This window comes from Lemur catta, chromosome 9, assembly GCF_020740605.2.
Source record: "Lemur catta isolate mLemCat1 chromosome 9, mLemCat1.pri, whole genome shotgun sequence".
Classification (NCBI taxonomy): Eukaryota; Metazoa; Chordata; class Mammalia; order Primates; family Lemuridae; genus Lemur; species Lemur catta.
Genome location: NC_059136.1, coordinates 58,410,268 through 58,438,024, shown reverse-complemented (window position 1 = coordinate 58,438,024; position 27,757 = coordinate 58,410,268). Strand labels below are relative to the sequence as shown.

Sequence of the window (27,757 nt, the reverse complement as noted above, 5' to 3'; positions counted from 1 at the left end):
ATACAGTATTATTAACTATAATTGTAACGCTGTACATTAGATCACTTAGAGCTTATTCATTTTGAATAACTGAAACTTTGTATTCTCTGACTTCCTATTTCTCACACACACACACAAACACACACACACACCCCGCCCCTGGCAACCACCACTCTAATGTCTGCTTTTATGAGTTTGACTTTTGTAGATTCCTCATATAAATGAGCTCATGCAGTATCTGTCTTTGTCTTTTTCTTTTCTTTTTTTTGAGACATGGTCTCACTCTATTGCCTGTGCTAGAGTGCATTAGCGTTATCATAGCTCACTGCAACTTAAAATTCCTGGGCTTAAGTGATCTTCCTGCCTCAGCCTCCCAAACTGCTAGGACTACAGGTGCATACCACCACTCCTGGTTAATTTTTCTATTTTTTTGTAGAGACAGGGTCTCATTCTTGGTCAGGCTGGCCTCAAACTCCAGGCCTCAAGCAGTCCTCCTGCCTCAGCCTCCCAAAGTGCTGGGATTACATGCATGAGCCACCATGCCCAGCTAATTTGTCTTTTTTTGTCTGGCTTATTTCACTTAGAATAATGCCTTCCAGGTTCATCCATGTTGTTGAAGATGGAAGGAATTCCATTTTTTTTTAAAGCTGAATAGTATTCCATTGTATTTATGTATCACATTTTCTTTATCCATCTGTTGATGAACACTGAGGTTGATTCTATCTCTTGGGTATTGTGAATTATACTGCAGTAAACATGGAGTTCCGTCTATTTCTTTGACATACTGATTTCATTTCCTTTGGATCTGTACCCAGTAGTGGTATTGCTGGATCATATGGTAGCTCTACTTTTAATTTATTGAGGACTGTCCATACTGTTTTCCATAATGGTTATCCAAATTTACATTCCTACCAACAGTATGCAGGAGTTCCCTTTTTTCTAAATCTTTTCCAATACTTACTATCTTTTCACTTTTTGATAGTAGCCATTCTAACAGAAATAAGGTGATATTTCATGGTTTTGATTTGTGTTTCCTTGATGACTAGTTATGTTAAGCACTTTTTCATATACCTGTTGGCCATTTGTATGTCTTCTTTTGAAAAATGTCTATTTAAGTCTTTTGCCATTTTTTAGTTGGGTTGTTTTCTTGGTATTGAGTTGTTTGAGTTTCTTACGTATTTTAGGTAGTAACCTCTTATCAGATGTATAGTTTGCAGATATTTTCTCCCATTCTATAGATTGTGTCTTCATTCTGTTGTTTTCTTTGCTAGGAGAAGCTTGTTAGCTTGTTATAGTACCATTTGTCAATTTTTGCTTTTGTTGCCTGTGCTTTTGATGTCACATCCAGAAAATTATTACCTAGACCAATGTCGTGAAGATTTTCCCCTGTTTTCTTCTAGTGGTTTCATAGTTTTGGGGCTTACATTTAAGTCTTCAATCCATTTTGAGTTTATTTTTCTACATGGTGAAAGATAAGGGTCTAATTTCATTCTTCTGCAGGTGGCTGTCCAATTTTCCCAACAGTATTTATTGAAGAGATTTTCCTTTCCCCATTGTGTGTTCTTGTCATCTTTGTTGAAAACCAATTGGCTATTAATATGTGGATTTATTTCTGGGCTGTCTATTCTGTACCATTGGTCTGTGTGTCTGTTTTTATGCCAGTACTATTCTGCTTTGGTTACTATATCTTTGTAGTATATTTTGAAGTCAGATAGCATGATGTCTCTAGCTTTGTTCCTTTTGCTAAAGTTTACTTTGGCTATTCAAGGTCTTTTATGGTTCCATATGAATTTGAGAATTATTTTTTCTATTTCTGTGAAACGTGTCCTTGGTATTTTGATAGGAATTGCATTGAATCTGTAGATAAATAGAATGGACATTTGGCTAGTACAGACATTTTAATAATAGTCTTCCAATTCATGAACATGGGATATCTTTCCATTTATTTATGATTTCTTTAATTTCTCTCATCAGTATTTTATAGTTTTCAGTGTAGAGCACTTTCATTTCTTTGGTTAAATATATTCATTTACTCCTAAGTTTATTCCTAAGTATTTCTTTTCCTTCTTTCTTTTTTTTTTTTTTTTTGTCAACAGGGTCTCACTCTGTTACCCAGGCTCACCATAGCTCACTGCAGCCTTGAACTTCTCAAGCAATCCTTATGCCTCAGCCTCCTGAGTAGTAGCTAGAACTCCAAGTATGCACCACCACCAGCACCTGGCTAATTTTTCTTATTTTTTTGTAGAGACAGGGTCTTGTTATTCTCCTGCCTCACCCTCCCAAAGTGCTGGGATTACAGGCATGAGCCACTGCACCCAGCCTGTTTTCTTGATTTCTTTTTCAGATAGTTCACTGTTAGTATAAAGAAACACTACTGATTTTTATGTGTTGAATTTGAATCCTATGATTTTAGTGAATTCATTTATTAGTTCTAACAGTCTTTTGGTAAAGCTTTTAAATTTTTTTGTATGCAAGATCATGTCCTCTGCAAACAGGGACAATGGATGCCTTTTATTTCTTTCTCTTGCGTAATTGCTCTGCCTAAGACTTCCAGTAGTACTATGTTGAATAAGAGTGGTAAGAATGGACATCCTTATCTTCTTCTAGATCTTAGAGGAAAAGCTTTCAACTTTTTCTGCTCTGTATGATATTAGCTGTGGGTTTGTCATATATGGCCTTTATTATGTTGAGGTACATTCCTATACCTAATTTGTTGAGAGTTTTTATCATGAAGTCTTGTTGAATTTTGTCAAATGCTTTTTCTGCATTCATCTGTCAAAATGATCATATGGTTTTTGTCCTTCATTCTGTTATGATGTGTCACGTTTATTGATTTGCATATATTGAACCATTCTTGCATGCCTGGGATGAATCTCACTTGATCATGGTGAGTGATCTTTTTAACGTACTGTTGAATTTGGTTTGCTAGAATTTTGTTGAGAATTTTGCATTTATCTTCTTCAGGGGTATTGACCTGACATTTTCTTTGTTGTATTTTTGTCAGATTTGGGGATCAGGGTAATGCTAGCCTTATAAAATGAGTTTTCAAGTGTTCTCTTCAGGTTTTTGGAAGAGTTCGAGAAGCATTGGCATGAGTTCTTTAAAGTGTTTGGTAGGCCAGACTATTCTTTATTTTTTTGTTTGTTTGTTTGTTTTTTGAGACAGAGTCGCAATCTGTTGCCCAGGCAAGAGTGCAGTGGCATCATCATAGCTCACTGCAACCTCAAACTGCTTGGCTCAAGGGATCCTCCTGCCTCAGCCTCCTGAGTAGCTAGGACTACAGGCACATGCCACCACACCCAGCTAATTTTTTTGTTTTTTGTAGAGATGGGGCCTTGCTATTGCTCAGGCTGATCTCTAACTCCTGGCCTCAAGCAATCCTCCTGCCTTATCCTCCAAAAGTGCTAGGATTACAGGTGCGAGCCGCCATACCCAGACCCAAATTAATTTTTTAATAAGCTTTTTTATTTTGTTCAAATAACAATCTGATTTTAATTATACAATTTTTCACCACAGAATCAATAAACCATATTATTTACTTTCTAGCACTGTAGAATGAAGGGACTTTAAATCTTTAAAGGTCTAGCTGACAGTGGTGCCTATAAGGGACTACACTTCTCAGCTACTTGACTAAGTAACAGGACCCAAAGAGTTACAGAAACTGGTTGTAGGGATGGCAAAGTGATAGGGGACCAGTACCAGCTCTTGCAAAGGGAAGTTAGTGGAGTGGCAGTTATTTAAATGTTTAAAATTTATTTTATTTTATTTTATTTTATTTTATTTTATTTTATTTTATTTTATTTTATTTTATTTTATTTTATTTTATTTTAGAGATGAGGTCTTGCTCCTTCACCTGGCTGACGTGCAGTGGTATGATCTTAGCTCACTGCAACCTTTTTAACTCCTGTGATCCTTAACTCAAGTGATTCTCCCAGCTCAGCTTCCCAAATAGCTGGGACTATAGGCATATACCACCACGCCCAGCTAATTTTATTTTATTTTTGTAGAGATGGCGTCTCACTATGTTGAGACAGATCTCAAACTCCTAGCCTCAAGCACTCTTCCTGTCTCAGCCTCCCAAAGTGCTGGTATTACCAGTGTGAGCCACAGCACCTGGCCTACTTAGATTTTTTTATTTCTTTATGTGGTCTAATTTTGTTGAGATTCTTTCCTCTACAGAAGAGAATAATAGTAATTGGAGGATATCTTTCTAAGAACATGGAGTAGGCTAAAGTTGAAGAGAAAAAGAACATTATCAGTTTTCATCTAATTCTAACTTTCCAACTTTCTGCATGCAGACAGCTCTTTTTTTCATCCATTTATTTCTTCTTAATTACGGTTTATGTTCAATGCAAATCAATTCCATAACTTGAGAGGTTACTATGAGTTAAAGCGTAAATACAGAAATACAGTATAATCCAAAATAGATGTATGGTATTCAGGTATAACGCAAAAGGGAATGTTCATTCACACACAGTAGCTTCAGACCTGTTTGATCTGGTTGTTCCTGTGTAGGTTTCTAAAGATGGGGAAAAATTGACTTTGGTCATCAAAACTACTGTGGCCATATTAGATACTAGAACCTCAAAGCATCAGTGTGTGACTGTGTGAACAAAAGACTTCAGGGAGTGTCTATTTTTACAAAGTTTTCTGTATGTTGAGGTAGTTATAAAGGATTTATTGCAGAATCAAGCCCACTTTTAGGCTTAGGAACAGGTTCTAACTATCTAACAATATTGACTAATAACAAAAAGTGTTCCAAATGTGGCTATTCTGATCCATAGTTTTGGGGGAGGGGGGTTTAAGTATTTACAAAAAGAGTATAAAAGTTTTTGTGGATTCAGTGCAAGTTAGCTTCCAGTCTTCACTTTCCACATACTTGATTTACAGTTTTAGCTCCTTTACATTTTTGCCTTTTTAATTTCAAGATTTGTAATTTTGCCTTCAAAACAGATCATTTTTTAAGTTGTAAAAAGTATTCAACATATGCAGAAATAAAAAGCACTTTGGAATTAATTGAGGTCAGTGCCATTCTACTCTTTGGAATCAATTTAGCTAAATTAATCTAGTGCTCTGTTGAATGAATATTGGTGTTGGGAAATGCCTACCATTGGACTCTGTAAGGATAAGCCTCAGAGGAAAAAAAAAGAAAAAAAGAGTTCAATTTCCAAGAGAACAGTGATAGTTTACAACGTAAAACTTCATCTAGAGTATATTGCAATTAAATTAGTATTGATGAAACAGTACATTAAAGATGTACACTAACAACTGGAAGTTCCTTGTAATGTACGTATAAATAGAATCATGAAGGCTTTTTATATTACCTGTTTTATGGCCTTATAGAATTAATGAACCAAATGAAAACTGAATCTCTATTCTACATTACATCCTTTATTTCTAGACAAGATAAAATCTATTCTTATTTTCAAGATAGTTTTAAGTATTCATATTTCTTAAGCTACATTCAAGGAAGTTATATCTTGACTAATTTTGGATGTTACCTCTCTTCATCTTGTATATGAAATTCCAGAAGATTTAATATTGACATTCATCATCTAGTCAAACCCTTCACATCTTCTTCAAACCAATCAAATTTGGGATTCTCAACATGTTCTGTGTCAATAAAAGAAGATGTGGAATTACTAGATTTAATAAAGACCTGTTTTTTCCTTGTCACATTGGACTCCTAGATGCCATTTGGATTGGGTTTAGATGATAGGGAAGTGTATGTTTCTTGGCCTGAGTCATTTACCAGCAGAGATGTAGAAGAGAGATTGAGACTACATGGAGACTAGCTGTTGACTGCTGAGTACTGCCAGCTGCCATGGTGGGGGCATTAGCTGAGAGAAAACCAGTTTAATTACTCTATAATTAGAACTTTTATGTTGTGATTTTTGGGGAGGCAATGAAGTCAACAAGTCAATAATTAATCATAAAAATATGTCCCTGAGTAATTTTGCTAGTAGTGATGATGCCCAGATCCCAATAATAAGGATCATGAACTTTTGCTGGCTTACCTAAGTCAAAGACCTGTGTCAGTCCATATCTCTGAGCCTGCTTTTAGTACATAAGACAGCATATACCCACTTCTGCTTGGTATACCATCATTAATTAAAGCACTCATGTATGCTACCACTGAGGTCTTTACACTTTACACTTTGAGTGAAAACACGATCTCATTGTCACGGGCAATTTTCCTGGTTTTCTAGCTCTAATACCTGTGAATACTTCATCTCCACAGTCCACTGTCATCATGAATACCTTTACTTGGACACTGTAACAAAAATGTGAATTTCAGTTGCTAAATAAGAGAAAAAAATGTACAGTGACCTAGTAATAAAAATATTTGTCACTCGAGTTATTATAGTCCACAAAGTCAAGCTTGATTATAGATGTATTCATTTTGTGTTTTGCATTTACCTCTCTAAGGTGTGGAATAAAATCATCATTCCTGTGTCTGTACATAGCCATCCTCTGTGTGCGCTGAATGTTTTCCTAGTAAGCCTTGCTTGTCTAAAAAAATTTTTGTCTTTTGCAAATAAAATTCCAAAGGAAGAAACACTTAACAAAGAAGTTTTTTTTTCCAGAAATGTTATGATTTGAATATAACAAGCCATATTGAATCCATTGGGTTTTTGTAATAGATTTCATAATACATCATAAATGTAAGTAATATGATGACTAATGGGTCAAGTAAAGTTGGAACATTTTAAATGAGAAAAGAGCTGGAACACTTTTCAGGAAACTTTTTCAGTTGATGTTTGGTCCCCCACAAGGTGTGCATTAACATAAACTTAGGGGAATCACCTCTGGGACTTGAATTCGCTCTATGATTTCATTATTACAATATGATTCTTTTCCTTTAACTATTAGGTCATCTTCTAGGGTGATAGGAGCATAAAATAAGTGTAATTTATTTGTATTTGTCAAATCTTTTAACTCAATAGTCATTCTATTATCCTGTTTCCTGGTAGCTGTTCAGAAAGTTTTGAAAGGTAATTAGAATCTAATAATTGACAGGCATGAGTTTACTTGGTAACTTAAAGATACAAAATATGTTCTGGGGATGGTGAGAAAATAGATCTGGCAGAGAAGAGGATGACTCAGCTGAGAGATTCTCTATTACTGCATATTCCTAAAATCAAAACATTGAAAATAATCCATTTATTGAAGTTCAATGAGAAGTATGAAAGAATTCTAATCTCTTATACATAAATAATAATTAGAATGAAATTTACATTAATGATCTCTGCCTGGTTCTTTATCAGGCTGTATTTTCAGTTCCTGTATCACATTATTCTATATAGCTCCTGCTGTGTCTCTGTTAAATAAAACTTTTCTAGTCCATTTCTTCAATATTTTTATCTTAATGAGGTTAATATTTTTAACAATTTTTTAAAAGTATAAAAAAACAGAAAAAAGTCGATTGTTCGATTTTTGTTTTTATTTTTTTATGTTTAAAAATGCTAATTTTGTTGCATAATTTTTCCCATTTGTAAAAATAACCTTCCTGTCATTATGAGACTGAAAATATTTCCAATGAAAGCACTAATGTTCTACCAAAAAAAAAAGTATCTAGCTAGTTCAAGGAAGTGAAAGTCTAGAGACACACATGTTGATGTACTTTATGCATTAATAGAGGGAGCTATTTCATTTGTGGTGCTTCTCATTCTGGTGTGTACTTTTTGTCTCTTGGTGGCCCTGGTACTTTTGAAAGGAATACCTAATATTACAGTATGGCCTCATTTAAACACTGCTTTTTTGGCTCTTGGCCTTTTGTCCTATCTGACTTGTCCAAATGGGACTTCCCTCACACACAGAACAGAATGTGTTTTCCAAGGAATATGGCTCAGCACTCTCTCTTTATAGAGGGGGCTGGAGTGAGGGACTCTGTGGCCCACTGGACGGCCCTGGTGCAGCGGTTACACTGTACACAAACAAATATCAGAAAAAAATTTGAAAAGTGAATTATTTAAATGTTTTAAATAACTATTTCTCATTAAAAGTTAACATTGCAGCCAGAGCTATAAATAGCTCTGCTCGATTTTCAAACTTTCTAAAAAATTTCATCAGCTGCTACTCAGTGAGCATTTGTAATCCTAAATTTAAGACCATCTAAAGAATGAAGTTTTGATACATAAATAGCAGTTTTGACATGACCTTATAGGAAAAATACAACAAGTGTCCAGAGTGTCTGAATAAGTAACCCTCTTCTACCAAAACACTGGTCTGAGAAAGAGTCATCTAGTAACCAGCACCACAAAAGTTAACATTAAAAATTCACTGTTTAAACTCACAAAACAAATGTATAAGAAATTTAAATAATTAAACTTTTAAATGATTTTTAAATCATTCTGTGACATTTATACTTGTGAAGTCATTAAAGTTTAAAACCACACTGAGACTTTTAGGACAAACTATGAGATATGGAGATCCAAGATATTGCTTCAGATTTTCTTGTTCCTAAGGTATTTTGAGTCCAGATTAATTGTTATATGTGCACTGGTGATCTGATCGAGATTTATGACTTACAAAATAAAACAAGACAGGCAACTGTAATAATTATGTATTTGCCAGCTCCACTTTGAGGTATCATGTTTGTATTGAATAAATATTGTAAGTTGTCCTTTTATGTTGCCTTGGGAAATGGATCTTTTTGATTTCAGACGAGTCAGAGAAGTTATATTTGCTAGAATAAGGTCCATAATGTAACTCAAATAGATTCACAGCTGAAATTCACCAGTATGGTTAATGGTTAGTATACATTTCTTTTTCTGTATTATCATAATTTGAACTCTAATGATAAAAAGGAATTTTCTTTTAAAAATTATTATGAGCAAAGTTATTTGTAACAATATATTAATTCTCTTGATTAAACTACTTTCGATCATGCCAAATTGACCCGTGCTTTTGAGTTTTACTGGCACTGACTCTAGGTGTTCGATTAAAGTTCCTAATTTTCATCTGCACAAGCTTTGAAATTAGTAAGATCAGGACTGGTCTATGGCTTTCCTAACATTTAGGAAGAGCATTCCCATTTCTCACCTTCTGCAGAAGGGCCACCCTGATACCACAGTTAAAGGGCTCAGTATAAATGTTATACTTTTTTGTTGGAGGGCCTGCGGAGAGTGGAAAGTAAACAAAAACTTATGAGCTTCCCCTATGTATAAGAGCCATGGCCACATTCAAGACCTTTAGCTTTTTGAGAAATACATATATGGGTAAAAATAATGAAATGGAGTCGGAAAAAGTATTCTGTCACTCATATGACAAAGTCATTAAACTAATCTTAAATTAATAATTTTTTTAATTGATATGCAATGAAATTAACTTTTGGTATACAGTTACATGAATTTTAACACATGTATAGGTTCATATAGCCACTACTACAGTCAGAATTGTCTTAGTCCATCTCGTGTTGCTACAGAGGAATTCCTGAGGCTGAGTAATTTATAAGCAAAAAAGGTTTATTGGGCTCACAATTCCAGATGGCTGGAAAGTTAAAGATTGGGCATTTGCATCTGTTGAGGGCTTTAGGTTGCTTCTACTCATGGCAGAAGGTACAGGGAAGCTGGTGTGTGCAGAGATCATATGTTGAGAGAGGAAATGAGAAGGGCAAGGTGCCAAGCTCTTTTTAACAGTTAGCTCTCCTGGGAACTAATAGAGTGAGAACTCACCCCTGAGGGAGGGCATTAATCTATTCTTGAGGGATCTGCCCCCATGACCCGAACACCTCCCTAGTAGGCCCCACCTTGCAACACTGCCACACTGGGAATTATATTTCAATGTGAGATTTGGTGGGGACAAACAAACCATATCTAAACCACAGCAAGGATATAGAACAATTCAATCATCCCAAAACCTCCTTCCTGCTACTCCTTTATAGTCACACCCTCCCCCAAACCCTGACCCCTGATAAACATTGTTCTCCATCACTGTAGGGTTTTTTTGTTTGTTTTGCCTTTTTGAGAATGTCATACAAATAGAATTATATAGCAAGTAACCTTTTGAGAGAGGGTTTTTTCACTGACATACTGCCTTTGAGATTTATCTAAGTTGTTGCATGTATCAGTAGTCCTTTTTTCTTTTGTTGCTGAGTAGTATTCCATTACGTGGGTATGCCACAGTTTAACAATTCATCCATTGAAGGACAACTAAGCTGGTTCCAATTGTGGTGATTATGAATAGAACAACTTTACACATTTGTATGTAAGTTGTGTGAACTTAAGTTTTCACTCCTCTAAAGTAAAATAACTAGACGTGGGATTGCTGAGTCTTACAAGTCATAAAAGAAACTGCTAAAATGTTTTCCAGAGTGGCTGTATCTTTTAGCACTCTCAGCAGCTACATATGAGAGTCCTGGTAGCTCTGTATCCTCTCCGGCACTTTGTATTGTTAGTATTTTTTATTTTAACCATTCTAATAGGTATCTCATTGTCATTTTAATTTGTACTTCTCTAATGACTAATGATATTGAACATTTTCGTACAGTCTATGCTTAGGTACTGTTCATATACCCTTTCTGATTAAGTGTCTAAGTCTTTTGCCAATTTTAAAATTAGGTTCTTTTCTTATTGCTGAGCTTTAAGACTCCTTTTTTTTTTTAGATACAAGTCTTTTATCAGATATGTGTTTTACAAATATTTTCTTCCAATGCTTAGCTTTTTTTTTCATTCTCTTAACACTTCCTTTTGCAGGGCAAAAGTTTTTAATTTTGATGAAGTCCAAATTACAAATTTTTAAAGATGAATCATACTTATAAGAACTCTACCTAACTCTACCTAACTCCAGAACTTGAAGATTTTTCTCCTATGTTTTCCTCTAAAAAAAAAGTTTTATAATTGTATATATTTAAATCCATGATCCATTTTGAGTTAATTTTTGTATAAGATATGAAGTTGAGTTCAAGGTACTTTTTTTTTAACATATAGATGTCCAACATCATTCATAGACCACTTTTCTCCACTGAATTGTCTTTGCACCTATTTCAAAAATCATTTGACAGTATTTATTTGGACTCTCTATTTCTGCACTGTCTGTTCTCTTCCACAGATATGTATATTTATATTCCTTCTCCAAGACTATACTGTCTTGATCATGGTAGCTTATATCAAGTCTTGAAATCATGTAGTTTGAGTCCTCTAATGTTATTCTTCTTTCTCAAAAATGTTTGCTTTACTGTGTAAATTTTAAAATCAGCTTCTCTGTATCTAAAATAAATACTTCTGAGATTTTTATTAGAATTATATTAAATCTATAGATCAATTTGGGGAGAATTGATTTCTTTACTATATTGACTTTTCTAGCTCATGAATATATGATATGTGTATGATATGTCTGTCCATTTGGTTGGGTCTTTTAAAATTTATTATCAGCATTTTGTAGTTTCCAGCATATAGATCCTGTATATATTTGCTTAGATTTAGACCTAAATATTTCTTTTATTAGAGCTATACATGCTATTTTTTTTTTGTTTTAAGGTTTTTATTCCAACTACACATTGTTCACTTCTAGAAATTCAGTTGATTTTGTGTAGTGATCTTGTATTCTAAAACTGTGGCAAATTCATTTATTAATTCTAAGAGCTTCTCTATAGATTCCTATTGGGTTTTATACATGGACAGTCATGTCGTCTTCATATAGGCATTGTTTTATTTCTTTTTTTTTTTTCAGTTTGTATACCTTTTATTTCTTTTGCTTGTCTTATTTACTGGCTATGATTTCCAATGCTATGTTGTGTATGAATAGTGAGAATGGACATCCTTGCTTTGTCTCCTTGTTTAGAAGAAAAGCACTCAATCCTTCTTAATTATGATGTAACCTATAGATTTTTCATATATGGCCTTTATCAGGTTAAGGAGGTTCCCCTCTGTTGACTGTTTGCTAAGATTTTTTACCATGAATGGATATTGAATTTTTCAAATTTTTTTCTGCATCAAATAATACTATCTTTTTTGTTGTTGTAAACTGTTAATATCATTACATTGATTGACCCAACCTTGTAGTCCTAGGACAATCCCTGTTTTGTTGCAGTACATTATTAGTTTTATGTGCTGATGAACTTGATTTGCTGATTTTTTTTTTTTGGAGGATTTTTATGTCTGTCCCTGAGGGATATTGGTACGTAGTTCTTTTATACTCTTTGTCTGGCTTTGGTACCAGTATGATGGCCTCATAAAATAAATTGAGAAGTATTCTCTCCTATTTTCTGGCACACAAGACAATGAAGAAAAGAAAGGAAAAAAACAGGGAATTTCCATAGTTCCTCTGAGCATTAGGAGTTCTCATCACACTCCTTGAAGCCAGAAATAGTGGGCTTTTCCTTGTACTCCCTCTATATGTGCATGATACTTACTTCTAGGTTTGGGGCTACACTTAGTCCAGGTTAGGGGTTAAGGGAGAAAAAATAAGAAACTCACCACCATTTTGGTGGTATTTTGAATTCTACTCTTGTTCCCCAATCCACCAGAATTCTCTCCAAGATTTTATAGCTGCATTCAGTGGAAGAGACAGGGTTCTAGCTTTTCTAGAACCCTGAAATAATTTTTAAAGACAGCATAGGCAACTAACAAAGTGAGGAATATATTAGATGTTTTAAAGACATTAGATATTTTTGCTTTGAGGGAAAAGATAAAAGAAACTGAGGCAAATATTCCAAGCAGACTTCATTTTGCTTGCAGTAAAAACTGGAAATGTTATGTGGGTAAATGTGCTCATGGAATTTGTGTTAGTTTTCTATTGATGCATAACAAATTGCAACAAATTTAGTGGCTTACAGCAACACAGATTTATTACCTCTCAATCATATAGGTCGTAAGTCCAGGTGGGTTCAGCTAGTTCTCTGCTCAGGGTCTCACAAGGCTAAATCCAAGGTATCAGTTGGGCTGGGCTTTAATCTGGAGGTTCCTGGAAAGAATCTACTTCCAGATTCATTCCATATATTTCCATAATCTAGTTCCTTGTGGTCATAGGACTGAGGTCCCCAATTCCTTGTTGGCTGTTATCCAGGGGTTGCCCTCAGCTCTAGAGGCCACCCATTCCTTCTCACATTAACCCCTCCCCCACTGTCCCCAAAGCAGCAATGACATATAATAGAGCCCTTCTCATACATCAAATTTCTCTGACTTCTCCTTTTGCCTCCTTCATTTGCCTTTTAAAGGACTCATAAAATGAGATCAGGCCCACTAGATAATCTCTTTATCTTAAATTAAATTGATCTGGGACTTTAATTACAACCATAAAATCCCTTCACAGCACAGTGTTTGATTCAGTAATCGGGGCAGAAATCTTGGTGAGAAGGGTCATCTTAGAATTCTGCTTACCACAGAGTCAGGTTTGAATGCTCTGGAGTGCTCCAGCATGATGCTACCAGACATGTACCTTCTGCGGAGTTTGAAGCCCAATGCTAAGGATTAAGGATGAAAAATGTGCACTTAAGAATCTTCTTGGCCAGGGGAACATGTAATCTCATATAAAGATACTTATGCGGGGTTCTATAGACTCTCCAGATGGGCCACTTGACCTAGTCTTGTGCATCAACTACTTGGAGAAAATGCTGAGCAATATCTTGAAGATTAGAAGTTAGGCAAAGAAAGGGTAAATTAAAGGGAGCAATGTAGGCAAAGACCTCGTGTTATGACATAGCATGGGTTGGGGGTTGGGGAATGTGGGCTCTATAAACTCTGATATTTCTGAAACTTTAAAGTGTAAGAGAGGCAATAGCTACAGATAAGGAAAGGCAAAATCTTTTTTTCCATTCTGAGGAGTTTGGTCTTTTATTTTGTAGGTAAGGAGGAGCTAGTAAAGAGTTTTAAGCAGGAGTGAGCCAATCAGGATAGCATTTAAACCAAATCATTTGGAAATTACTCTGTGGAGACTTCATTAAAGGGAATTGGTCTAGACAGAGGAACAATTTAGGAGGCTTTTTAATAACTAAACACTATCAAAGACATGGCAGAGGAAAATGGGGAGTGACTGGAATGTTGGAGAGAAGGGGATTGGATTCAAGCAATGCTTGGGAATTAAATTGACAGAACTTAATCAGTTATTGGATTGGGACCAGAGAAACGGAGAATGAAATAAGGAATCAAAAGGTCAGATTTCTGACTTGAGCCACTGGCAGCCATTAAGCGAGACAGGGATTATAGCATGTTTGAGAGGAGTTATGGATTGTTTTGGATGAATTGATTTGATGAGCCTGTGGGAGTTCAGTAGAAAGGGGTAACAGCCTTTTGTATTCATTCATTTTTTTCTTCATTATATCATTAAACATTCATTTAGTACTTCCTATAGACCAAAGAGTATTAGAGTATTAGAGACCAAGAGTATTAGAATATTAAGAAGTAGGACAGTCAAGAAGCTTACAGCTCACTGAACTATGAGAGGTACCTAAGCAGATAACTAAAAAAGTAATATAAATAGGTGCCTGGTGATGGCAAAATGCACAGGATATTCTGAAAGCAATGATGACCTCACTCAGCAACAGAGGTCAAGAAGGATTTCCTAGAAAAAATGACTCAAGGGCTCAGTCTCCAAAGACAAGTTAGAGCGGGGAGCAGTGATGTGTGCCTATAGTCCCAGCTACTTGGGAGACTGAGGCAGGAGGATCACTTGAGTTTAGGACCAGCCTGACCCCATCTCTCTTTTTTTTCTTTTTCCCTTTTTTTGAAAACAGGCAAGTAGCCAGAGTTATAAACACTTTTTTTCTGTGTTCCTGGGACCACAGTGGTACCTGAGATATGAGGGTACTAGTCAGCAACTGTTGTATTTACATTGCCACGAATGCTTTGCCAGTCTATAGTCAGGGGAAAGAGATCCCTTAGGTCCAGCAGTTGGTTGGTGGATATTTGGACACTATGCTGAGTAGGTTACTCAATTGTTATTATGGCTACAGAATGAGCATTTTTGACCCTTAGTTTTAAGTTTTCATGTTATTCATGGTTGCTTGGGGCTAGAGGTGAGCAGAAGTGAGGAGTAACTGCTGAGTGATATGGGATTGTGTGCATATGGTGATGATAATGTTCTGGAATTAGACATGATAATGTTCTGGAATTAGACAGTGGTGATGGTTGCACAACCTTGTATGTATACTAAAAACCATTGAATTGTATACTTTTAATATGTACATTTTGTAGTATGTGAGTTATATATCAATAAGATGTTTTAAAAAATAAGTCCTTTAAGTTGGTCTATTTTTTCCTATTCAAAAAATATGGGGAGCAGGGAATGTTTTAATATTGTATAAGGGTAAATAACTCAGGTGTCTGACCCTTTCCAATGGGCAACTAGCTGGAAGCAAGACTGTCAGAGTTTTCCTAGGCCTGAGGAGGAAACAATGACCGAGCACAAAGGAAGACACACTTAAAAGCCATAGTACCGTGAGGGAGCTTGGGTATCCAGGAGAAAACCCAAAGGTGCTGATATCTGAAGGTGAAAGGGGCCCTCCTCAGGAAGAAGGATATAGACTATTCCATATGCTTCATAACTTAACATAATAATATACTTAATAACTGTTATTCCTAGCTTCATTTGGGATCATGTCTTCAGTTACATTCTCAGGCTCCAATGAAACAAACACTTGTAAGGGTTAGTTAAGCTCAAACATTTATTGAACACATACATATGTGAGACACACCATGCTAGGTACTGGGTCATAAAGATGTATGACATGCTCTGCCTTCATGATGCTTATAGTCTTATGTGTTATTGACAATAAAAACAGGTGAAATAAAGAAGGTAAAAACAGAAATAATAAAGCTAGTTTTTATGTTAGGTGAATAAGAGACAAATAAGGACAACAGATAAGATGGATGATAGATTTTAAGAGATTTCAGTCTAACTGTGTTACATTAGGTAAGGTATTTGAACTTTTATTAATGCAGAATGTAGGGAAAGGTACAGGGACTCTTCTGGTTTGCAACAAGTCACAAAGGGAAAACAAACATTTTCTGCGTAAATGTGATTAGAGAATGGTAGAGGAGGCTACTTCAGTCAGTTAGTTGGATAAATATTTATTAATACCAGTATTTGTGTCAAACATGGTTCTGGGTAGTAAGGGAAGTCCTTTATGCTTGGAAGGAAGAAGGCTAGTTTTCAAATAATTAACAAACTGGAAGGCCTGCTTCATTTTGCCTTTAAGTGTAAGGGCAGAAGTGGAAATGGACAGCCTTGATATCTATGTGTGGCCCTTGCTGTATCACGAACAGCCTATCGACTGGCCAGGAATGTAGGCATATAAGTAGTCCAAGGAGAGTGTTCTTTCATGTAATGTCACAGAAAGTAAGTGATGATTAAAAGAAATATAATATTTTGGCATCCTAATGAGTTCATAATATAAGTCTTAGGACACTTAAATAGGAGTTTGATGGAGAAGTAAAGACTTATATTCAATAGGAGAACTTTAATAATTTTCTTATCTTTTTCACTTCTATAGCGGACATCAATTTGGATATATCAAAGCCTTTAAAAGCAAACCTGAGTTTTACCAAACTGGATCAGATAAATCATTTTTTAAAGAAGATAAAAAGTGCACATGGCTTGGCACATAGCAAAGAGACTTCATCCCTGACGGAATCCATGTTGAGTAAGGATGAGCTTCTGGGCTCCAAATGTTACCGTGGAAAGTTGTCTAAACCTAAAGTTCATGGTGATGGAGTACAAAAGATTTCAGTTCAAGAAAACATGTGGAGAGCTGTTTCCTGCTTTCAGAAAATTTCTGTCCATACTACTCAGATTGTGATCTCCATGGAAACTGTCCCCCATCCTAGTAAACCATGCCTGTTAGCATCTCTATCAAACCTCAGTGGAAGCCTTAGTGTGAAAGCAGCGCAAAAAGTACCCGGTAAGTAACAGAAAAAGGGAGGGGGAGAGAGAGCAATGAATATAATTTGTTAACATCTAAAAATACATCATTTTAAAGATTTATATTATGCAGAAGTTAAAAGTTTTAAAGGCCATTAGAGATGGGGACATTTCTGGCTTGGGACCTTATTTTAGTGATAATTTTAGAATAAATCCTTTGAGCCTCGGTACTTTAATGTCTAAACTGAACTGCTTCTATCCACTTCTTGAGGCTTGTTCCTACAGATGTCTTTGCAATTGTTAATTCCTAAATTTTTTTTACCTAAAATAGCTGTAGTGTAACAATAGTGGTTCAACTTTTGTGAACCATTAGAATAGTGATTCTCAAATTGTGATCTCCAGGCCAGGCACAGTGGCTCACGCCTATAATCCCAGCACTTTGGGAGTCTGAGGTGGGAGGATCACTTGAGACCAGGAGTTCGAGACCAGCCTGAGCAACATAGTGAGACCTATGTTTAAAAATTAGCTGGGCGATTGGATTGCTTGAGCCCAGGAGTTTGAGGTTGCAGTGAGCTATGATGATGCCACTGCACTGCCGGGGCAACAGAGCGAGACCCTGTCTTGAAAAAAAAAAAAAAAAAAAAACATGAGATCTCAGAACCAGCAGCATCAGCATCACCTTGAAATTGTTAGAAATGCAAATTCTCAGACCCCACCTCTGACCTACTGAATCAGAAATTCTGGGCATGGAGCTCAGCAATCTGTACTTCAATAAGCCTTACAGGTGATTTTTATGCACTGCATTAAGTCACTGGTAACAATTTATTTAAAAAGGAAAAATTGCTGTGGTGGCAGACATGCTACACAAAGTGTAACAGAAGCCAAGATTCAACTTTGCAAGAATGCCACTGAGGTGTTTTATCAGGCAGCAACACCTGGCAAGGAAAGGCTGTGCTTCTGTGCCTAGCCTAGCAAAGAGAGGCAGGGACCCTGCAAACTGAATGTCACTGATGGGTGGAGAGGTGAGAAATTAACTAGCAGTGACATCTCCATTTTCCTTTTCTGTTATCATGACTAAGTTATTATGTGCTTTTTCACACTGAATCAAAACAGGTGGGCAGAAGGAATGTGAGAGGGGAAGAGAAAAGGCAAGACACAGGTGGGAAATAGCAGTTTTCAATCACAGAAACTGCTACTGTAAAAGTTCAGGGCACAATGCCAGAAATTTTTCTCTAAAAATAGCAAAAGGGAACCATCTTTTTTTCCATTTTAATTTGCAGAGGAAAAAAGGGAGTTAGTCCCCCATGGGAAGCCAGGGGTGGGGGGAAAATGGTTTCAGGATGATTCAAGTGCATTACATTTATTGGGCACTTTATTTCTATTATGATTACATTGCAGTATATAATGAAATAATTATACAACTCACCATAATGCAGAATCAGTGGGAGCCCTGAGCTTGTTTTCCCACACCTAGACAGTCCCATCTTGGGGTGATGGGAGACAGTGACTGATGTGACAGGAGGTGGAGCTCAGGTGGTGATGCAAACATTGGGGAGTGGCTGTAAATACAGATGAAGCTTCCCTCCACTCACCTCCTGCTGTGCGGCCCAGTTCCTAACCAAGAGTTGGTGACTGCAGGGTTAGGGGATAAAGAGTAAATCCTTAAATTCCGTGTAACTTAGTTGCTTACCAAAAAGTAATTAAGTGGAAGCTGTAAACTAACTATAACTTAGTTCCATCTAGCCAGTTTGGGCACAGTAGTTTAAGAGATAAAGAAAAAGTTTTATAGTTGAGAAGTATGAATTTTGGGCCAAAACATAGGTGATTTATTTCTTTCTCACTAGAAATATTTGTGACCAAGCCAGCTAAAAGCTCTGTATTTTTTTATATTGTCTTCAAAGTTAGAAATGAAAAATGTAAGGTTCATGGGACATGAAAGACTATGAAACACTGGAGGCTACAATGTCTGATTTATCCACAAATAAATTGCAATCCAGACAACGCTGGTCCTGTTCCCACACCTTTCCAGTTGTACCTTAATCATGGCAGGGAAAGGATAGGACTTGAACAGAGTGGAAGAATTTAAACATACTGTACTCAACTCTAGGTCCTTTTCTTTTCTCATCCTCATTACTTTTTTTATTCATTTGCTACTTGTATTTTATCTACTTTTAATGGCATCTATTCTTGGAAAATATCTTTAAAATATAATTAAAATCCTTCTTTCACTGAGCTATACAAGTTAGTACTCATTCTGTTTTTATAACTTGTTTTTTCTCCTTTATGCTAGAAAAACTACATACCCTTACTCCTTTTACAATTATGTTCTTAAATCTACTTAGACAAAAATAGAAATTATAGCTTTGACTAAGACGTACTTTATACTACTATAATGTGTAGTGTCTATCAAATGTTCTAAAATAGTTAGTGTCAAATCAAATCAAAATTAGCCATTTAATAGGAACAATTTTATTATGAGACTGTAACACACACCAAAATATTTTTCTGTTTCTGCTTTATATAACAGCATGCTCAAACAGGTTTATTTTGTTGTTGTTTTGTTTTGTTTTTTTGCCTTTCTGTTTTTTATTATTTCAAAATATTAAGGAGTACAAAGTTTTTCAAACTATTTAAGATGACAACATGGTCAGCAAAATAAGAATAACTTGTAACTAAGTAAAACAAGGTTTTGTTAAGTTTTAGTTATTGCTAAAGACTGATTTCTAGGAAAATGGCAATTGAGAGATTACTACATATTTTTTCAGAAAATTAATTTTTATTATATTTTTAAAAAATAAAACATAAGCCTTGAACAGTAATTTCATTGCACAGTTGAATATGCTAAAAATTCATGCTTTGCATTTTGGATGAAATATATACAAACATCTATTCAAAGTATAGTTTTGAGAAGTGGTAAAAAGTATCTACCACCAAAACACACACGTACACACACATGTGCACAAAACCTCCTACCAGTAGTCATATTTCTTTTTGTATTTTTCAAGTGACATCGTTCTACATTCAATCAAAAATTTTTATACTGTAGTATATATCTTTGAGCTCAGTGGGGTTAATGTCAGATTTTTATAGTTTGAATCTAATACAGAAATACTTAACTGTGTCTTTGATTTTACAGTTTATATAACTATTGTGACCATCTGCAGCAGCTGTACTTTTCAAATTATTTGCTGAACCAAATTGAGCACAGTGACAAAAGTAGTCATCTCAGATGTACTATTAAACAGAGAAAGAAAAAGGAGCATTGCCTTGGTACAGTATAGCCATCTGCTGTACAGATGTTATTGTATAGAATGACTTAAGATAAAATAATTGTAGAAAATTTTCATTAAAACCTCAACAATTTGCACTTGTTTATGCGAATCTGCATAACTCCCCAATGAGACAACACACTTGGGGTTTCTTTGGTTCTCACTCACTTTCTCTTTGATCCTTTTTGATGTGCTGACTTTAATAAACACAGTCAAAAACACTGTGCAAAAACATCATGGAAAAAACTACAAAGGAACAATTATAGCAGCAGAAACTACTCTAATCCCTAACTTACGCAAGCTATTTTTAGTGAAATATTTTTTTAACACTCTTTATGTGACAATGTTATATAAACTGGGTAAAACGGTCCTTTCCAGATGAGTTTTAATTTAGGAGCTGAAATAGATTTGTAATCCTACAGGAATCTTATGTGCTAAGTAATATTTAGAGAAACACCATTGGGAATATGTTGGAGGCATGTTTCCTCATTTGTCAAAAGTATAAAAATATTGGAGTTCACCTAATATATTTTTATCATCTAAACTGTCATAAACTTATGGAAATTGTATTTAAAAAGGGAATAATAAAAGTGAAAGAGAAAACTTAATTTTCTCTTCAAAACATTGTTAATACATTTAAATAATCTGAAATGCTTTCATATTCATTTACTCATTTTTAAAACTAAGTATTTATAAATTGTTCGCTAAAGTGGTTAAAGAGATTCCTATTTTCATCATTTAGAACAAAATGAAATGGTTAAATATTTTCTACTTTACAAAATAAGTCTACTACTTCTTAGCCTCCTGTATTATTCTATGACCCTAAACTATGAGAATTTCAAGGGATTTGATTTTTTAAAAAATTTCACTCTACAGATGCTGGTGTAGAAGTGACTTATAATAACCTAACTCGTATTTCTGTTAGAATACTTATGTTCTCCCACGTGTCGTTGGTAAAATGGCCCTAAAGTTCAGATTTTAGTATTCAGATTTTGCATGTATAAAGTTGATACAGAATATTTCAGAAAATGCAATGATTATATTAATAACAAAATGAATTTCATTTAGAAAATACATCTTATATTTTGAAATATTTTAAGGCAGATAATATTTCTTTTACCATCGAGTAAATCCATCCTATTCTATAGTATGCTCTTTAAAAAAACAATTCCTTCCCCCCACATAAACACACAACACAATCTTTTTTGCCATTTGAAGTATATTGTTTTGGAGAAACCATAAGTAAGTAGCTATAAATTCTGAACTGGCAGTGTAGTACTTTCCACAGGCAGGGTGGGGAGTGAGCTGAGACTTTAGCTCCCCTTGTCAGGGTAAATTATGACTCTATTAGGGCGGCACTCCTTGGATTTCAGCAACGAAGACTACACAATTCGGAGCTATGAAATAGCTGTACTTGAGGCTGCTGCCTTCTTTTTCAAGGGCACTTAGGTTGGCAACCTCCATGTGTGTAGATAAGGAAAAGGAAACTAGGATATAAGCAAGTTAGATGGCACAAAAGGTTGGGGGAAGTGCCTAAATGAGACTATCTTGGCTGGCATTTTAGTCATAACTGGGAAAAAGTTGGAAGGGTCCCCTGTCCATAGGGACATTGGGGACTTTTTACTCATGCAGAAAGCAGAGAGTTGAACTCCTAGTCAAAGAGTTGTGGTTTAAATAACTTTCACTACCCTAGCCTCTGCCATCCAGATGTACTTATCTTTGTGAATAAACAAAAGCAGAGAGAAAGAAAGTGTAGCCACATTATTTTTCGAGTATACAAAACATCTCATGTTCACCAAATTCAGGACCAATAAAATGTAAAGGACCTAAAGTTCCTGTACATGTATTGAAAAGTAAAACTAGGTCGTTAATTGATACAAAGGGGAGCTCTAGCTTTTCATTCCATAGTTATCTGGATCTCCTGAGGAAAATCTTATAAGGCATTGTCATAGGTTTTGGATGCTGCAGAGATACGTTAGCCTAAGGGGAAATAAAGCATTAAATTAGATATGACTACCTAAAATAATATGTTGCAATAACAAGCCATTTACAACACCCCAAAGACTTCAGTTACTTTTAGAAAGAAATAGCATCTCTTACCAATGCCTGAACAATAGGAAATGAATTCTTTGACAGTTAAAGCCAGAGGACAAACTTTAACTTTCAAGCAGCCACTGAGGATTGAAGTGGAGGTATAGCTTGTAGACAGCCATACAAATCACTAACAAACCTTAATGAATATTGGGTGTGGGCATCAGAGTCCTGTCATTTTTGACACTATGTTCCAAGTGGCTTAAACCCAACACTCAAGAAAAGGTGGAGACCTCACTGGGTCTGTAACATCTGGGATTTTATTTGTCATTTTGGCATACCCTGCAAGCGCAAAAGAAAGAGTAAAAGGGGATTATCTTGACAATGAAATAAGTTACTGAATCTTGTGATAATGAAAAGCAGAAGAATTCTAATTCCTTTCTATAGTCCCTAAGGTAGAGGTGCATTTATAGTTTTGCAGAAGTAAAATGTAGGCGGGCAGAACAGATGGCCTAGAGTCTGTGAAACATGAGACCCCCTCATCCCAGAACTGAGTACCACTATTAATCCTGGTCAGATTCCCTCCTATTACTTTATAACAAGGTTCAAAGTTGCTACTGATGAACTGGCATGTACCTCTTTTTTTTACCCTTAAATTACCTCTAGATTGCTGATTTTTTTTGACAGTTATATATTTCTGTACATTCTGATAAGCTATTGAGGCATTCAAAAAAAAGTAAATAGGAATTTCTAAAAATTGGATGGGAAAACAATAGAACAAGTAAAATTATTTTAACTTTTCAAAATAATATCTTATATTGTTTCTCTAATATGGTGGGAAATAAAAACCATAAATGTGATTCTCCTCTCCTCTTAGAAATCATATGTACTGGAGAAGAAATCTCAACATACAAGTTTTATTCTTCTTGCTGTAATTCTTATACTATGATTAGATAGACTTTTGGGCAATAATAAGCAATTTTAATAGCACTCCCTTAGAAAAGATCTTTTTCATACTCCCCAAAAAAGGACAAAGAATTATGGATGCTTGTTTGCCATTTAAAAAAAAGAACACCAGTATTCTTTTTTCTTTAAGTTTATTTATTTCAAAATATTACAGGGGTACAAACATTTTGGTTATAAGTATTGCTTTTGTACAGTTTGAGTCAGTGTTATAAATGTGCCCATCACCCAGATAGTGTGCATTGTACCTATTAGGTGTGAATTTACCCAACCCCTCCTCCCCCCTCCCACCTGCTTGATTTCTGTTGAGTTTTACTTCCATATGTGCATATAAGTGTTGATCGATTAAGAACACTAATATTCTGTAATCCCAGCTACATGGGAGGCAGAGGTGGGAGGATCACCTGAGCCCAGGAGGTTGAGACCAACCAACATAGTGAGACCCTTTCTCAAAACAGTAACAACAATAACAAAAACACTAGTAGATACATGCTGCTCAGCCATGTTTATCTCGTTACTTATTGTTTAACCAAATTATGTTATTATACTATTCTACATCTTTTATTTTGGAATATGTACACACACACACACACACACACACACACACACACACAGACATTGTCCTCTGGTAAAGAGCTTATGCATTTCTTAAAATGTGCTTCTTGTACTTTTTTTGTTTTGCTGCTGTGTTGATGACTATAGCTGTTTTTGGATTCTAACAGGAAGTCTTTAAAATACATAGGATAATAACTTCAGAGATACAGAAGATAACCACTGGGTTGAATTTCTGATGTATTCATTTCAAGGCTGCATGAAAAATAAAAGCTATCTAATAAGCAAGAAACTTAGGCTATCAGAGCGATCTCATGTGCTGTGGTGCAGTGAACATGATGTACCTGCCCAGCCTTTCGTAGAGGGAGATGAGCTCATTTCAGAGAGATAACCATCTCTGACTTTTTCTTCTGATTCATCACTGACCTGAACTCCATTTGAACCTTGTTAGACAAAAAACAAGCAGAATTCCTGGCCCAAACTATAAAATATAATTAAGCCCTTTTGAAATGATGTGTAAAAGAACATTGCTGTACCCCCACTTACAACCACTACCACCACCACAACCAATAAAGTTAAATCAAGCACTGCCTGTAATGGATTAAAATAATAAATGTTCCTGGATTTCAGTGTTTGAAGTACTTGAAGAAAACAGGCTCCCAGCAGCCCGGGTAGCTGAATGCAAGAGAGACATTTATTAATGACAAGTTCAAGGATTTGGCCTGTTTAAGATCATTACTTTCTGTTTACCGTGTGTTACACATCTCTTGTATTTTTACACAGCCCACATGTGTCCACATGCAATAATGAAAAGCTTTTTTTTCCAACAAAAGAATTGTTAATTGTGTAAATATGGTTCTCTTGGGGAATATGAAGTCTTCATAAGACTCAGCTCCCTTCTAATGAGAAATCCAGTGCAGTCATTATAGTCTTCCACGTAAATCCACCTTCAAATCTTGTCTCTAGCTAAATTAGTCTGTTTCTTGCTATCAGTTTTAGTTACTAAATTCCAAACTTAATCTAGACTCTTTGCTAGAAAGCGGTTGGCCTCAGGGTATATATTACAGAATTGCATCCCATTACATTGGACCTTGTGTGTCCTATATACTACAGAAAAAAAAATGCTTTTTGTTTCTTCTCCTAATTTTTTTTTAATTTTTAATTATTATGGGTACATAACAGTTGTATATCTTTATATGATACATGTGATGTTTTGATACAGGCATACAATGTGAATTAATCAAATCAGAGTAATTGGGGTACCCATCATCTCAGGCCTTTGATATTAATATTTCTTCGTGTTAGGAACATTCCAGTTCCACTCTGTTAGTTATTCTAAAGTGTACCCTAACTTATTATTGATTATAATCACTTTGTTGTGCTATCAAATATTGTTCATTCTTTCTAACTATATTTTTGTACCCATTAACCATCCCAACTTTATCCCCCACTCCTCACTACCCTTCCCAGCCTCTGGTAACCATCATTCTACTCTCTCCATGAGATCAATTGTTTTTAATATTTAGTTCCTACATCTGAGTGAGAACAGGCAAGATTTGTCTTTCTGTGCTTGGCGTATTTCACTTAACATAATGTTCTCCAGTTCCGTCCATGTTGATACAAATGGCAGCATTCCATTCTTTTTTGTGGCTATATAATATTCCATTGTGTATGTATACCACAATTTGTTTATCCATTCATCCACCATTGGACACTTAGATTGATTCCATATCTTGGCTGTTATAAATAGTGCTGTAATAAACATGGGAGTGCAGGTATCTTTTCCATATACCGAATTCCCATCCTTTGGATATATACCCAGCAAAGGGATTACTGGATCATATGGTAGTTCTATTTTTAGTTTTTTGAGGAACATCCATATTACTCTCTATAGTGGTTGCACTAATTTACATTCCCAACAACACTGTACAAGGGTTCCCCTTTCTCTATATCCTCACCAGCATTCATGATTGCCTGTCTTTTTGATTAAAGCCATTTTAACTTGGGTAAGATGATATCACATTGTAATTTTGATTTGCATTTCTCTGATGACTAATGATGTTGAGCATTTTTTCATATACTTGTTGGCCATTTGTATGTCTTCTTTTGAGAAATGTCTATTCAGATCCCTTACCCATTTTTTAAATCAGATTATTTGATATTTTCCTATCAAGTTGTTGAAACTCCGTATATATTCTAGTTATTAATCCCTTATAGTTTACAAACATTTTCTCCCATTCTGTGGGTTGTCTCTTCCCTTTGTTGATTGTTTCCTTTGCTGTGCAGAAGCTTTTAAGCTCAAATGATCCCATTTGTCCAATTTTGCCTTGGTTGCCTGTGCTTTGGGGATATCACGCAAGAAATCCTTGCCAAGACCAATCCCCTGAAGCATTTCCCCAATGTTTCCTTTTAGTAGTTTCATAGTTTCAGGACTTAGCTGTAAGAGTTTAATCCATTTTTATTTGATTTTTGTATTAGTGAGAGATAAGAGTCTAGTTTCATTCTTCTGCACATAGTTATCCAGTTTTCCCAGCACTATTTATTGAATAGACTGTCCTTTCCCCAGTGTATGTTCTTGCCATTTTTGTTGAGGATAAGTTCACTATATACGTGTGGATTTATTTCTAGGTTCTCTATTCTGTTCCATTGGTCCATGTGTCTGTTTTTATGTCAGTACCATGCTATTTTGGTTACTACAGCTCTATTGTATAATTTGAAGTCAGGTAATGTGATCTCTCCAGTTTTATTCTTTTTGCTTAGGATGGCTTTGGCTAATCTGGATCTTTTGCGGTTCCATATAAATTTTAGGATTATTTTTTCTATTTCTGTGAAGAATGTCATTGGTACTTTGATGGGGACTGCATTGAATCTGTAGATTGCTTTGGGTGGTATGGACATTTTAACAATGTTGATTCTTCCAGTCCATAAGCATGGAATATCTTTCCATTTTTTTGGTGTCCTCTTTAACTTCTTTCATCAATTTTTTTACAGTTTTCATTATAGAGATCTTTCACTTCTTTGGTTAAGTTTATTCCTAGGTATATTATTTTATTTGTAGCTATTATAAATGGGATTACTTTCTTGATTTCTTTTTCAGATTGTTCTCCTAGTTTTAACAAAGATATGATAAAGAATCACTTCTCTTGATTTAGATACATTTGGAAAAAAACAACAACTGATACAAACTTCACATATACACATATTAAAACAATGTTTTTTGGAAAGCAGAAATAAGGGCACTTGAGACAACAAAAATGCCATCAATTAACATGAAGATCTCTCACTGTGCAAAATGATATTGGAGAAGAAAGTTTCCAAAAGGTTAGAAGTAAATCTCCATCCCCCATTCTACTAAATTTGTGACAGCATTCAGTTTTTATAAAGCAACATGGTCCTAGAAGGAGGCAGGCAGAATCTGCATTCCGGCCCTGTTACTCACTGGCCAATTGACTGTGGCAAGTTACTTCACAGCATGTCTCCCAAATGCAGGCAAAAATATTTAATTCACAGGGCTGTTGAGAGGATCAGGTAACATAAGGTATGCAGAGTACCCTGCACAGTGCTGGGCACAAATTAAGTGCTCAGTAAATATTGGTCTTTTTATATCATCCTCCTCTCCCTCTGTCAACTCAATCATACTACATGAATGCTGAGGTCACAGATCATTAAATTTTAGAGCTGAAAATTACTTTAAAGCTCATCCTTTTCTTTATTAGTAATCTTTTTTATCTTTTTCTCCCATGGACCTCATGGTCCAAACACACTGCATTTAGCATTAGATAGCTACCTATACCAATTTTATATAATTGTAACCAAAAAGAAAAACTTTAGTACACTTCCACAATCCTGTCTCAGACAAATTCGTGATTTCTTTTAAGCTCTTTGAAATACTAAAAATACCTCATAGACCACCGTTACTATGTGGGACCCACTAAATGTCAAGGAACCTTGGGTTAAAGCCCACTGAGCCTAGTCTTAACTCCCCATTGAGTAAAGAATGGAAAGGCTAAGCAATTTGCACGGGGATACTGTGAGGTAGAGTGGTGACTGTAACATGCATCCCTTGGCTTCTGGCCATTCTGTTACAGCAGTCTTTAAAAACCTGGATTATGTAGATCAAGACCAATTTCTAAGCCATTGCAGTAAATTACTTAGCAAGTCAT

At 35.4% G+C, this 27,757-nt stretch overlaps 1 protein-coding gene across 1 annotated transcript in view; it reads left to right on the top strand.

Annotated features, from left to right (window-relative positions):
* VPS13B (vacuolar protein sorting 13 homolog B) overlaps window positions 1–27,757 on the top strand; it is a 752,846-nt gene that overhangs the window by 563,990 nt on the left and 161,099 nt on the right. The window contains exon 36 of the mRNA XM_045560402.1: window positions 16,412–16,819. Within this exon, the coding sequence (XP_045416358.1) occupies window positions 16,412–16,819 (408 nt within the window). The remainder of the gene's footprint in view (window positions 1–16,411; window positions 16,820–27,757) is intronic.